At 32.2% G+C, this 12836-nt stretch overlaps 1 protein-coding gene across 1 annotated transcript; it reads left to right on the top strand.

Moving 5' to 3' along the window:
- Window positions 1–598: 598 nt before the first annotated feature.
- Window positions 599–12422, top strand: LOC124543261 (rho GTPase-activating protein 1-like). Its single transcript, XM_047121421.1, has 9 exons — window positions 599–1042; window positions 1224–1340; window positions 4837–4958; window positions 5598–5755; window positions 5867–6184; window positions 6265–6509; window positions 6861–7061; window positions 10736–10842; window positions 11297–12422. The coding sequence occupies exons 1-9, from the start codon at window positions 994–996 to the stop codon at window positions 11465–11467; spliced, it is 1488 nt and encodes a 495-aa protein (XP_046977377.1). The 5' UTR covers window positions 599–993; the 3' UTR covers window positions 11468–12422.
- The last annotated feature ends 414 nt before the right edge of the window (window positions 12423–12836 follow it).

Here is a 12836-nt window from a genome sequence, read left to right as displayed (position 1 = left end):
TTCCTTAAATTTAAACCAAATACCACCAAAATTTTTAGACTCACTACTTGTTTTTGAATCACGAATAACAGAACACATAAAACAGAAATGAATTGTTAGTATTATGTATCAATATTACTGCTTTTATTGAGCTATTTGGAATAAGTTCTGATTATTGATTTATAAAAAAAACCTGATGAATGCTTGCAGAGAACGGGGATTCGGGGAACTATACTAAAGGTTAGAGAATAATACCGAAGTAGAAACAGGTAGTCTAAATATTAGTCACTTTATCAAAACTTTACATTTGAGACATTTTGAATTTGAAATACTTATATACTTGAAGTATGATAATAACATTTTTTTCCATAAAAAACATACCACAAAGACCTGTCTACCCTCTGCGACTGTAGTAAAAAGAGGGAGTTCATTTGTTAAGAGGTGGAATTTTTTATAGTGATATTTAATTTTGATTTGTAGGTGTAATAAAATTACATATACACATCCTCAATATAAATTCTTGTCGTGCAAGTAAATACAAAAAATAATTTTAATAGTGTATCTGCGCTTACTGCTAGTAGGTACTAATAATTAATCTGTCACTAACTTAAAAGCAAAAAGATTCGTACGACGTCATCGAAACATTTGCATTAATGTGTAGTAGTAGCCTTAAAGCAGGCTTGATCAAACATAATTAAATGTAAATATAAGTTCTATGAATTGTGATAATGTGATCTGTCAGTAATTAGTTTTATTTGCTGCGATATTAAATGTAAAGAAAAAATATCCTTTGCGTTTTTCAGTTGCTTTTGATTAAATGTCCGTTTTGGCTAGTCTGTTTGATATCAGTGTTATTATGTGTTAAACAAAATAGAGTACCTAAAACTTAATGATTACTTTTTTGTTAATGACGTTTTGGTTTTTAAGTTATTCATAAGAGGGCGGTTGTAATAAACATATTTTGTGGGAGATTAGCTAATTTGAAGTAAAGTCGTTAGCGTTTACGTAAAAATTATGGAGTCAGAACATCAACCCAAACTAAGTCCAATAAGAGCCTTTCAAGGTAATTTTTTTTATGTTTATTTTGTTTTTTTCATATCACGGTTTGCGTGCTTACAAAGGCGATATCGATATGAGCCACTAAATACTTCATGAAAAAATATCAATAATAAAAAGAAACCCCTTTTTGTATTGGTATTTTGTTTTAATAATTTACAAAGTTTTGTATATTCTTCCCTTGACAGTCCTCCATGCAAGTAATATGGAGCCAGAAGATGCATACACAAGCCTCTCAGAGTACCATGATTATGAACCAAGGTTAGAATTTGATGATTCAGAGCTGACACAAGCCAGTGGCTTAGGTAAGCATTAGAGATATAGCACTGATAACACTTAACCAATTGTATAATTAAAAATTAATGGAAGTGTGCATTATTATATCAAACATTCATGCATATCTAAACAATCAGTATTTATATAATGTAATTGGTATATATTTATTTACATGATCTATTATTTGTGGTTTGTGGTAGTAGTCTAAAGCATTGAATGCAAACTTGTAGGTTTAAGTAAAAATTAATATGATAATAAGAGAATTTACTAATCCACATTAGGCAGTGTGATAAAATAAAAATAATAATAATAAAAAATTGTTGGCCTTAGTACAGCAGTGGAATTTTTACAAATTTTTTATAAGAGAATTATTTATAATATGGAGATTGAAAATTATTTAAATTGCTCACTTATCATCTGAACTTTATACAATTTTTTTTCCAATTGATATACTTAAAGTGTTATATTGCTTCAATAGAAAGGCCTTTGTGCATTTTTTATATTGTATAAAGTTTTCTTGCGTAATGAGCACTTCTTGGCCGATTTAATTATAATGAATAATTTGGAGGAGTAAAAGTTCCGATCACTGAAGATAAATAAGCTTCGAGCATAAGGTTACTGTTTGTTTAATATTGAAGCATGTTTTCAGTCCAGCACCTTTTCAAATGGAGTATATGAATTGACTTTCTCCATATCACGAAGTTTCTGATTTCAACTCTTGTTCTTGGGTTGTGATCTTTATTCTTCCCATTTCCCTTTGACTACTTTTTCTTTATAATTGTCCGCAGATACTTCATCATAGGGTTGTGTAGCGTACCTGTGTAGGTCTATCAAGTAGAATTACAACCTAAAAATATATTGTGTTCCAATTTGGAAGGCAAGCGAGACAAAGTAATAACATGCACAAGCGACATAACATCTTAGTTCCCAAAGCCTATGAAAGAACAGATATTAAAAAGAGAAACTTAACCATTTATTTAATATGCTTTCAATCTTTGCTTTAAAATATTTCCTTTAAAGATCATTGTTTTTGCAACAAAGTTTTCTACTCAGCTGTTAAGTTTCTTGGATATTGGGTATGGGCAGAAATGATCTGTCGTAGCTAAAGCAAAAATAAATGTATAGTTGCTTATATTCAGAATTGCTTTCATAAACTTCTATATTAAACTTTGTGGAGTTAGTTATCAATTTTGTTTTGTTTGAATTTAATTCCAACTCTTCTTAAGTTCTTATTTCCTGTAAACTATATTGTAGGATGTTGATTTTGTCTGTGCATATCATATGGTTTAGGTGACTACCATTGATCTATATTACATATTGATATGTAAAAATTTTCCTTGCCTTGTTACTTACATTGTAACCTAAAAAATAACTAATTACATTTTGTATATAAATTAATAATAATATAGACTTGTTTCAATTATTAAGTTTAGTAAGAGTGAAATAAATGTGTATAGCATAATATACAAGATGTTGGACAATATGTAGTATAAGCTTTCTTATAGGTTTTTGATTATTAATAAAAAATAATCTCTTATCATATTAATATGAAAAACCATATAAAAAATGTAATTGATTAAACAGGTTACATCATTGGTGATTTATAATTAAAGATCATTTTACCATTGGATAATGTAATACAAGTATTTTTTTTTTATATATATTTAATAATATAAAGCATAAGAATATCAGCAACTTTAATAAAGGTATATAATGTATAATCATTTTATGTTGTAAGTATTTATATTGATGGGATATGTGCACTTTACAAAGTACTAAAATAATTTGCATTTTTCATTATAGTTGACATATGTTCTTAATTTCGTCATACATGTATTAACCCTCACCTCAAGACGAATGACTAATATCTAGACTGGATATTACTAAGCACCAATCTTTTTAAAAAAGATAACAAATGTACCAAATTTACAGCTGATAATTGATAACAATGAAGTCGGTAAAGAAACAGCATTTCAATATTTAATTCTAGGATGTAATGTGATGTGCATTTGAAAAGAGTAACTTACAAAGATTATTGCTAGATGTGCTATCAATCATAAACTCAATAATTGTATAATAACATTTTGCTCAAGAGTGGACTGCTCTGGAGCGAAATGCTTAACAAAAAAAAAAAATTTGACTACAAAAGCAGTTTAAACTATTTCTGAGAGTTGTAAAATTTATAAATTGCCCCACAAAGAGTTACTGACTCTATGCAGTTGAGTAACAGGAGTATTATTGAGTAATTTGAACCTGTATTCTTAAATCAATTGATTGATCAAGTAGGCCATGTCATATATTATTATATTATTATTACAGCTTTATTTAATTCCACACAAAATTATCTAAAACTAACTATATAAAAAAATAACAATCAAAATACAAATAACTAAATATAAAAAAAAAATAAACAATCTGATTTAATTATTGATCATTCCACGTGCTATTGTGTTGATGTGTGGACCCCCTATGGGTAAAAGCCTCCTGCAAGGAATTCCATCTTTCTCTATGCCTGGCAGCAACCATCCATTCCTAGCCAACCGGTGTCGTTAGCTCATCTTCCCATCTTGAATATGGCGGGCCTCTTGCTCTTGTACCTTTTGGACCCAACCATACCAACCAACCAATAATTGACATATGTAGATATATTTATCTATCGAGAATGTTTTATGAAAATAAACAAGGCTTTATCATATAAAAAGCATTGATTTTTGTGGAAATATATTCAAATATATTAATTAATTATATATTATTACTGATAGTATCAACAAATTATTCGTATTTGTTTGTATTAAGTTCTTAAAGATTATTCTTATAAAATAGTAAGCAATCAATCATGTATTTTTATTCTTTTTAGTGTTAGTGTATTATTCTGGTATTTCATTTAATATAAGTACATTATAAATCTTCAACTGTATAAATACTGTTTCGATATTTTAGTGTAAAAAGTTTAATAGATTTTGATAGGATTGATAGGTTTTTACAACATCAACTAAACAATATTATTGTTTTGACTTCTTTATTCATCTAATAAATAAGCTAGATTATCCTGTAGACTTAGTTCTGTGGCTTAAGCCTAGGTTTAACTTCAGCTTTTGCAAACTTTGTAAGTTAGCAGTGTTAAATGTTTTTGTCCTCTCTGGTTCTGAACTTGCTCAGTCCGAGTAAGTCTGCTGTCCAGGTATGAGTGACTAAATTCACAGTGCTATTTTTCAAACTGTATTGAGATTGATCTTATTCTCATAATATATATAATAGACTTGTACTATTTTTGTATTATTATTAATGTAAATGTTATGTTATGTGCAAAAACATATCAGATGGGTGTGATTCATTTATTAATTGAGGATATTTTGATATGTATTTGTTATAGGAATTTATTTATTATATGTATATTATTTAAAAAATGAATATATGCGTTTGAAATATACATATAAATTATAGAATAATAGAGAAGTGTTGGAACGTTAACTACAAGTATATTATATAGGTGAAACTAGTTTTTATTTAGTTCGAAATTTACAGCTCCTTTGCCGCCCGAATTACTTGACATATCTGACGATCTTCTCAAACGTTCAGCAAGCGACGGTACCATTGAAGAGAATTTTGAAGAGGAACTTGGCAAAGCTCCTGAAGTGTACGCCGAGGTAACCATTGAAAGATAAATTATTATTTATCTGATTGTTTTACTGAATAATTAATGATTAGGCGATCATAAAATGCTATTAATATAATCTTTTTAAATAAAACTTAGTAAAATAGGACACGTTTGGTAGCATTCATCGACATCGCCCGATCAATATTGCTATCTAGGTCTCCCGGGACCTGGCGAAACGGATGTAGGTCAGGTATTCTTACTTTGACCTTTATAAAAATAGGTTCATGCATTACAAAAATTACTTCCCTGTTTAAATATAAATTTATACGATTTTATATCGTATCGTACGTTAGTTGTGTATTGCCTATATATTACGATGTAATTTTTTGTAATTCATTTTGAATATATTATTATGATTAAACTTGCCAAAGTAATAATGTATCGCGAGGAAATCTTTTTGTAGATAGTTATGGAACTTCCAGTAAAACTTTTCTTACTTTTCTTTCTCAAAAACTTTTATACCAATAATGAACAATGTATTAAATATAAATTATTTAGGTTACCTTAATCGTACAGTTACAAAATAATTTCTAATAAAGGACAGTGATTTAAGACATGATGTTTAAACTAGGACTTATCGATTTCAACGTCGACACAAATATCAAAGTACCAATTTTCTTTAATTTAGATTGCGAATTCTTCTCTTGATGATGACACCTTCTCTGAACTTGCGGGGACAGGTTTGGTTGAGGTAGTGGGCGATGATGAGATCGGTCGACGCATAATTGTGGTATCGGCTTGCCGTCTGCCGTCGTCTAAGGACCTACACCCAGACAAACTTCTAAGGTAACCTATGAAACAAATATATTTTTTCAACGATCTATTATACTGGGAGCCGCGGTACCAATAATCGTCGTCGTTCGTCTTCTTTGTCTAAAGGGTAATTTCTGATTTTAGATACCTCATGTTTACTTTGGACAAATATGTGGAGCAGGATTATAGCGTCGTATACTTTCACTACGGCCTAACCAGTAAGAACAAACCACCGCTCTCCTGGTTATGGAAAGCTTATAAAGCCTTTGATAGGAAATATAAAAAGAATCTTAAAGCACTCTATTTAGTTCATCCGACAAATTTCATACGAATTGTCTGGCAAATGCTTAGGCCCGCTATAAGTGTAAAGTTTGGGAGGAAGATTATGTATGTGAATTATCTACACGAACTGCAACAACATTTGAATTTGGATAAACTTTGCATACCAAAGCCTGTGTTAGAGTAAGTACAACAGTATCAAAAAATAATGTATTTAAAATAATCATATGCAAGTGTAAATTAAAGCTGAATTCTTGGTGTAGGTACGATAAATTGTTGCTAGCTAAGAATCCTAGGGCTGCCGAGATGGCTAGGCAACAAGCCGAAAAGGTAGACGCGCCGCCCGATGAGAGTGATGCAAAGGCCGCCCCAAAGGAAAGCCTTTCTCCACCTCTGACTCAACAATTTGGTGTGTCATTGCAGTTTATTAAAGAAAATAACACAAACATGATTGACTCCATACCACCCGTTGTGAGGCAGTGCGTTGAATTTCTTTCACAACCCGACGGTGAGTAAATCGCATATTATTAACCAATTTAATAATAAAACGGCAACACACACGCCGACATCGACTTCCTCCTTTATCGATGCTGATTGTTTCGTTTATACACTTATACTTATATCTAAGCGAAGTTGTTGAGCGCGTTTAATATAAAAATAGACTTAAGCGGAAAAGTAAAGTTGTTTTTTTAATAAAATTTGTCACACGCTAGAAATTATGGCAAAACTTTTTTTATATTTTTGCTCAGTGGCATTTTAGTATTTATAATAAAAGTCAGATGTAAGAATTAACAAAATAAGTGGATTATGTTAAACTTAAAGATTGGCAATTATAATTAGATATTTATATTTTATTTAGCTTTAGAAACTGAAGGTCTGTTCCGAAGATCGGCAAACATATCAGTTATAAAGGAACTGCAGAGAGCCTGCAACAAGGGCGAGCCGATATCTTTCAGGAACGATCCCCACAACGCCGCAGTTCTACTGAAGACCTTCCTCCGGGATTTGGAGGAACCGCTGTTGACATTCGACCTGCACGAGGAAATATTGAAGTTTCAGAGTAAGTTGCTTTATTCATATTTCAGTTTCAAATTAAAAATGCAATGAATAAAGTGATAAGTTTAATATAATTTAAATAGATTATAATTTTATCGTAATGTATTATAATCAGACTCATATCGATGTTCAAGATGCATTTGACATAAACATGTTTAACAAGTATTCAAATTGTTAATTTATATAAATTTAAATTGAAACCTATAATTTGGATATCCCTAAGTGAACACTGGAAAGGAGATTTCAATTTTAAACAAAAAGGTAGAATCTAACAAAAAAGTCTCGCGACCCTCGACTGGAGTAAAAATTTAAACTCTTAAGCTCGTTCAACTTAGAATAGGTAATTTAAACAGGCGTGAGAGTTATGGATACCCGACATATTGACGCCGTAACGCGTTACGTGACGAAACCGTTCACCCTCCCGTAAGAAGTTATCACAGACACAGAAGTTCCGTTCGTCCGACCATGTCACCCCATACTATAAACAAAACGACTCCAAAAGGAACATTCTCATCTATTCTAGCATATCTCCCACGTCTACGGTATACACAACTGCACCCATTTAATCATGTCCTACTATCATTGGTAAATAGTATGGAGGTTCATTGGCCCTCACTTTAATTATGAAACATTTGCTGGTTCAAATGGGCTTGTTGTGATTTGAGCGTCCTTATTTAATCCCGCACTCACATAATCATCATTTCACGCCAGGCATATAATTTTTCGTAGGGAAGTTAAAACAATACATCGGTCATCACAACATAGTGATAGCATATTCTTTATTTACTTTTTGTAACATGCAATACCATTTTCGCAAGCCCTACTACCTAATGCACATGTAGTTTTCATTCCAGATCATTGCAATGAAGGTTAAATTATACGAGGGATTCATAACGTTATCTATAATTGTTTAACTTGTATTGATCTCGTGGCTAACTTCTGTCTGGTATTTAAATAATATAACAATTTGGTAAATATCGCTTCCGTCTAACGCAATATTTACTGGCTAGCTGCAGAGTAGATATAATAATATTCTCTTGTCACTCTTAGTAATTACTTTTTGTTAAAATAGCGAACAATCTTTAAAAAATCTTTAAGCTAATTTGACGTGATTCAATAAAACTGATTCTTTTTTTATACTGGACATCAGTTTCCTAAAAGGCTAGATCTTTAAGGCACCGAGTTACTAATGGATCATGTGCTTAATCAAGAAAGGCGATCCAAAAAATACTACTATGAACTACCCATGCGTGTTTGACTCACCAGACAACACGTGAAAACTTACTATCTACTGCAAGTAGAAATTACATCATCCTTTTAAATATGTACCTTATACCTAGTCCGCTATAAATCGATTAATCGCATAATCATCTCAATCAATTAACGCTTCCCCGTGCCGATTAAATATTGTACACAACAACAACAACAGCCTGTAAATTCCCACTGCTGGGCTAAAGGCCTCCTCTCCCTTTTGAGGAGAAGGTTTGGAACATAATCCACCACGCTGTTCAAAAGGGTTGGTGGAATACACATGTGGCAGAATTTCTATCAAATTTGTCACATGCAGGTTTCCTCACGATGTTTTCCTTCACCGCTGAGCACGAGATTAATTATAAAGACAAATTAAGCACATGAATCAGCGGTGCCTGCCTGGGTTTGAACCCGTAATCATCGGTTAAGATGCACGCGTTCTAACCACTGGCCATCTCGACATTGTACACATTTAATTTGAAAAAGTTATTAAGAGCATATGTTTTAAACACCAAATTTGTGGATTCGTAAGGATGGAATCTATAACCATTTTGAAATTCATGATCCAAGAACGGTTCATAACACTCTTGCAAAAGCGGACTGTGGAAGTGACTACTTACTTCGTGCTCTTCGTGATATAATATGGTTAAAAAAATCTACAGCGATTTTGGTGTGTTTCAATTAAGTCATAAAAAGTAAGATTCATTTCGGAAGGAATAAGTATCAGGGTTGATATCCAGATTACAACGACAGTCCTGTCATGGAACCAGTCCAAAGAATCTCCGACACCGAGTTTGTCATACAAACTATAGTTTGTACGAGAAACTCGGTAAAATATGTGAAGAACTGGAGTGGCATTTCATTAAGAAATGAAACAAAAGAAAAGTAAGAGATTTAACAAATCGTTTAGTGCAGAAAGGGAAAAATCGAATTTGGTTCACGTAAATCACACGTCCAAGAGCAAAACTGTGTCTACTCTAGATGAACTTGTCAACGGGTGAAAGATTAGCTGGAAAATTTTCTGCAACTGTATATTGTGAGATTTGATGTACTCACGAATATTTTATGACTAAACCAGCCAAATCATAAAAGAGTCATGAGTACAACAACATTTTTTCTCAATGGTTGTCTTTAGTATGGAGAAGACTGTCAGTTTTGGAAATCGCAATGTGCTGATTCATCTTTTTATCTTTTCTGCAATGCCAACGTAACAAACGATCCATTGCAAGAATGGACTTACTACATGCCCTGGAATTATCGGTCTGATTTCCTTTGTTGCTTCTATCTAGATATATGGTGGTTCTTTATGTTGAAATACTAAAGTTTTAAGCATTCTGCGAAGTTCCATGATCCTACATAGACGTGTTATGAGTTCCTACTCATACTACATATAATGCAAATTTCCGAATTTTTATTTCCAATTCCAATTCAAAATTTTTATGGTATAGGTTGGCGGACGAGCATATGGGCCACATGATGGTAAGTGGTCACCATCACCCATAGACAATGACGCTGTAAGATATATTAACTATTCCTTAAATCGTCAATGTGCCACCAACCTTGGGAACTAAGATGATATGTCCGTTGTGCCTGTAGTTACACTGGCTCACTCACCCTTCGATCCGGAACACAACAATACTGAGGACTGTTGTTTGGCGGTAGAATAACTGATGAGTGGGTGGTACCTACCCAGAGGGCTTGCAAAAAGCCCTACCACCAAGTAAATTCAGTCCAAATTCCTTTTTTTAAAGTTAATGATATCAGTTATTAAATTAAATGGTAACATCTATTATTTTCTTTATAGTTAAGGTTTCGTTATAATATGTTTAAGGTTTTTATTTTAAAATTGTTTATTTTTACTAATAAATCATACTTTTGTTTAGTTGATCAATGTTATTTACAATCATTTATTATAAACAAAGACTGAATGAATATGCATGCTATTGTTTTTGGTTTTTTACTTAGATTGTTCTTTTACACATCCCTTTTAAATAAGTTGACTGGTTGATTTTCCAGCCTTAATCCCTACTAGATTTGTTCATGCCGATTTAATTGGGTCCAAAGAAAACCTTGATAACTTTATCATTCACCATATTGTTTGACAACCATTCGATTTATTATTTTAATAATGACGCACAAATATTTGTATTTACAAGTGTTACTGCAGAATTTAATACACAATGATTAAAATAATAAATTATTTAAAAATAATCACAGTATGAAATTAATAATGAAATTGTCATCCTGAGTGAACGTTGATAGAAATTGTATAAATTTATTGATATATTGATTTTCACTTATAGTCGTTATCGGTGTCCTGGTTGCAGGGCTTTGTTGATATTTAATTGTAAAAGATATCTAGGAACGGGGATTAGATAAACGATGTAATTAAAAGATATATTTTTCTTACCGTGTTGTCATTTCCAGCTTGGTCAAACCGCGAGAAACCTCGTCAAGTCAAAATCCTCATCCTGGAGAGGCTGCCTCTAGACAACTACAAGCTGCTTAAATACATCTTTCAATTTTTATGGAAGGTAAAGCCTTTATATTTTTGTACAAGTATCCTTTGTAATCAATACTAAAGGAGTAACAATTACTCTCGATGACAACGAATTAATATGTAACACTATGTCCGTATATATTTTTTTTAGATTTTGCGTAAAAGATAATTTAAGGGCGTTTATACATTTCTGGACAAAGTTTCCTTTAATTTTGAGCAGTGGGGTTCTGAGCTAATTTCGGTTGCAGCACGCATCTCCACTTACGGGCCTCTCAGTTTCAAAATTTGATATGACACAATAAATTTTCACGCAATGTTTTTAAAGTAGGCATCCCATACCCATACCCTATACATCCATTGTTGCTTGCGCGAATTGCGAACCCTCGACCGTCTTAACACCCACGTGTCTATCCGAGCTCCGACGCCCACGTGCTCTGTACAGACATGGTATTGATTTTATTATTTAGTAAATAAGATTTCATCAACAGGTTCAAGATAGGAGCTGCCTCAACAAAATGACCAGCGGTAACCTAGCCGTGGTTTTCGGACCGAATCTTTCTTGGCCCCCTAATGGCTTTATGTCGCTCCAAGCCATATCGCCAATCAACGCATTCACAGATTTCCTTCTTGAAAACCAGAAATCCATATTTATAATATAAATTCCTTGTCTGCTGCAGATTATCAAGTCAGTCAGGTCTGCGCGGTGTTTACTGTACGGTTGGACCTACTTTATTCGGCTTTAATGTTGTTGAATGCCAAATACAATTTATACGTTTTATAAATTTTCACCTGAGAGTAGTGCAAATTTTTTATATTTATGTATTTTCCTATCTCATAAACAAAAGGAATAAAACAAGTAATTAATTGTACCTACAATAACGAATAACCAAAGCTGACATCGATCGATCGACTAGGGGAGGGCCGGCCCACACGAGCCTTCCCGTCTGAGCTAATAATTAAACATTTATGCACTCGCTCCCGTGCCTTTATTCGTCTCGCTTGCATATTTGCCTTTGATTTATCAATTTTAAGGGATAACGAAAATGAACAACTGTTTTTATACTACCTTTATCATTTGTATTTTTCCTATATCATATCTTAGACTAATAATAACTTTTTATACGGTTAAAATATACAGAGAAAAAAGTGACATAATCGTTTGTGACTTTTCTTTAAATGTCCTCTTAATGTGATTGATTTGAAAGTTTTTTTTTTTTAAATATATATACACAAGTTGCATTAAACAAATTATCAAAACAACGCGTTGATACTTCATAGGTACATGACTTTATAAATGACTTTTAATCTTTTAAATTTAACATAAAAATCACGTCAATTATTTGAATTCAATCAAATTTTAATTGTATTTAAACAAACAATAGATACGGTTTGATCGCTGTACCCGACCTTTAAGTATTACTTAATTACTTATACTCACGTATAGACAATTATTATACTTAATCTATCTGTACTTGAGCAACGAATATAAAATTTTTAAACTTATAGTAATATTTTAATGTTTTACGTCTACATCCATTTTAAATGTATCACTCAATGATGTTCTAGTAAACAGATATGTCATTAATGCGCAAAAAGTGAAGACTCGAAAACGTCCTAATTTAGTCCAGTCAAATTACGAAATGAATAAACATGAGCGAACACAGTTTGGGCATTTTGAGGATCGAAAGGGGGGTGCACCCTGAGCTTAAATTCCAATTTGAGGGGCTGTAGTGAGGTCAGCTCAAGGTCATTTCGACCGAAACGCGTTTAATTCGATATCTCGAGAATGATCACTGTTAGCCAAAAAATTATAGAGACCTTTTCTTTTCCAAATTAAATTTACCAACTTTTTTATTTAAAACTTTTTTTTCTAACATTAATATTTTTCAACTTATGACTCCCGCAAGGCAAAAATTTCATTTTTTTTCCTATTTTTCGTCGTTTTCTCCCCAACCATTGGATTTTATTGAATTTTACCGATCATCAACGTAAAGATCTTTTAATTATGAACAATTTTGTTCTTAAACT

The sequence above is a fragment of the Vanessa cardui genome, chromosome Z (assembly GCF_905220365.1).
Source record: "Vanessa cardui chromosome Z, ilVanCard2.1, whole genome shotgun sequence".
Lineage (NCBI taxonomy): Eukaryota > Metazoa > Arthropoda > Insecta > Lepidoptera > Nymphalidae > Vanessa > Vanessa cardui.
The sequence above is the reverse complement of the archived record's forward strand: the minus strand, read 5'-3'. Positions and strand labels throughout refer to the sequence as shown.

Excerpts from the sequence above, each read along its gene's own strand:
- LOC124543261 (XM_047121421.1), top strand. The coding sequence starts at position 994 with ATGGAGTCAGAACATCAACCCAAACTAAGTCCAATAAGAGCCTTTCAA. Across the intron at positions 5,756-5,866 it reads CACCCAGACAAACTTCTAAG|ATACCTCATGTTTACTTTGG; the intron begins GTAACCTATGAA and ends TTCTGATTTTAG. Across the intron at positions 10,843-11,296 it reads TCTTTCAATTTTTATGGAAG|GTTCAAGATAGGAGCTGCCT; the intron begins GTAAAGCCTTTA and ends TTTCATCAACAG.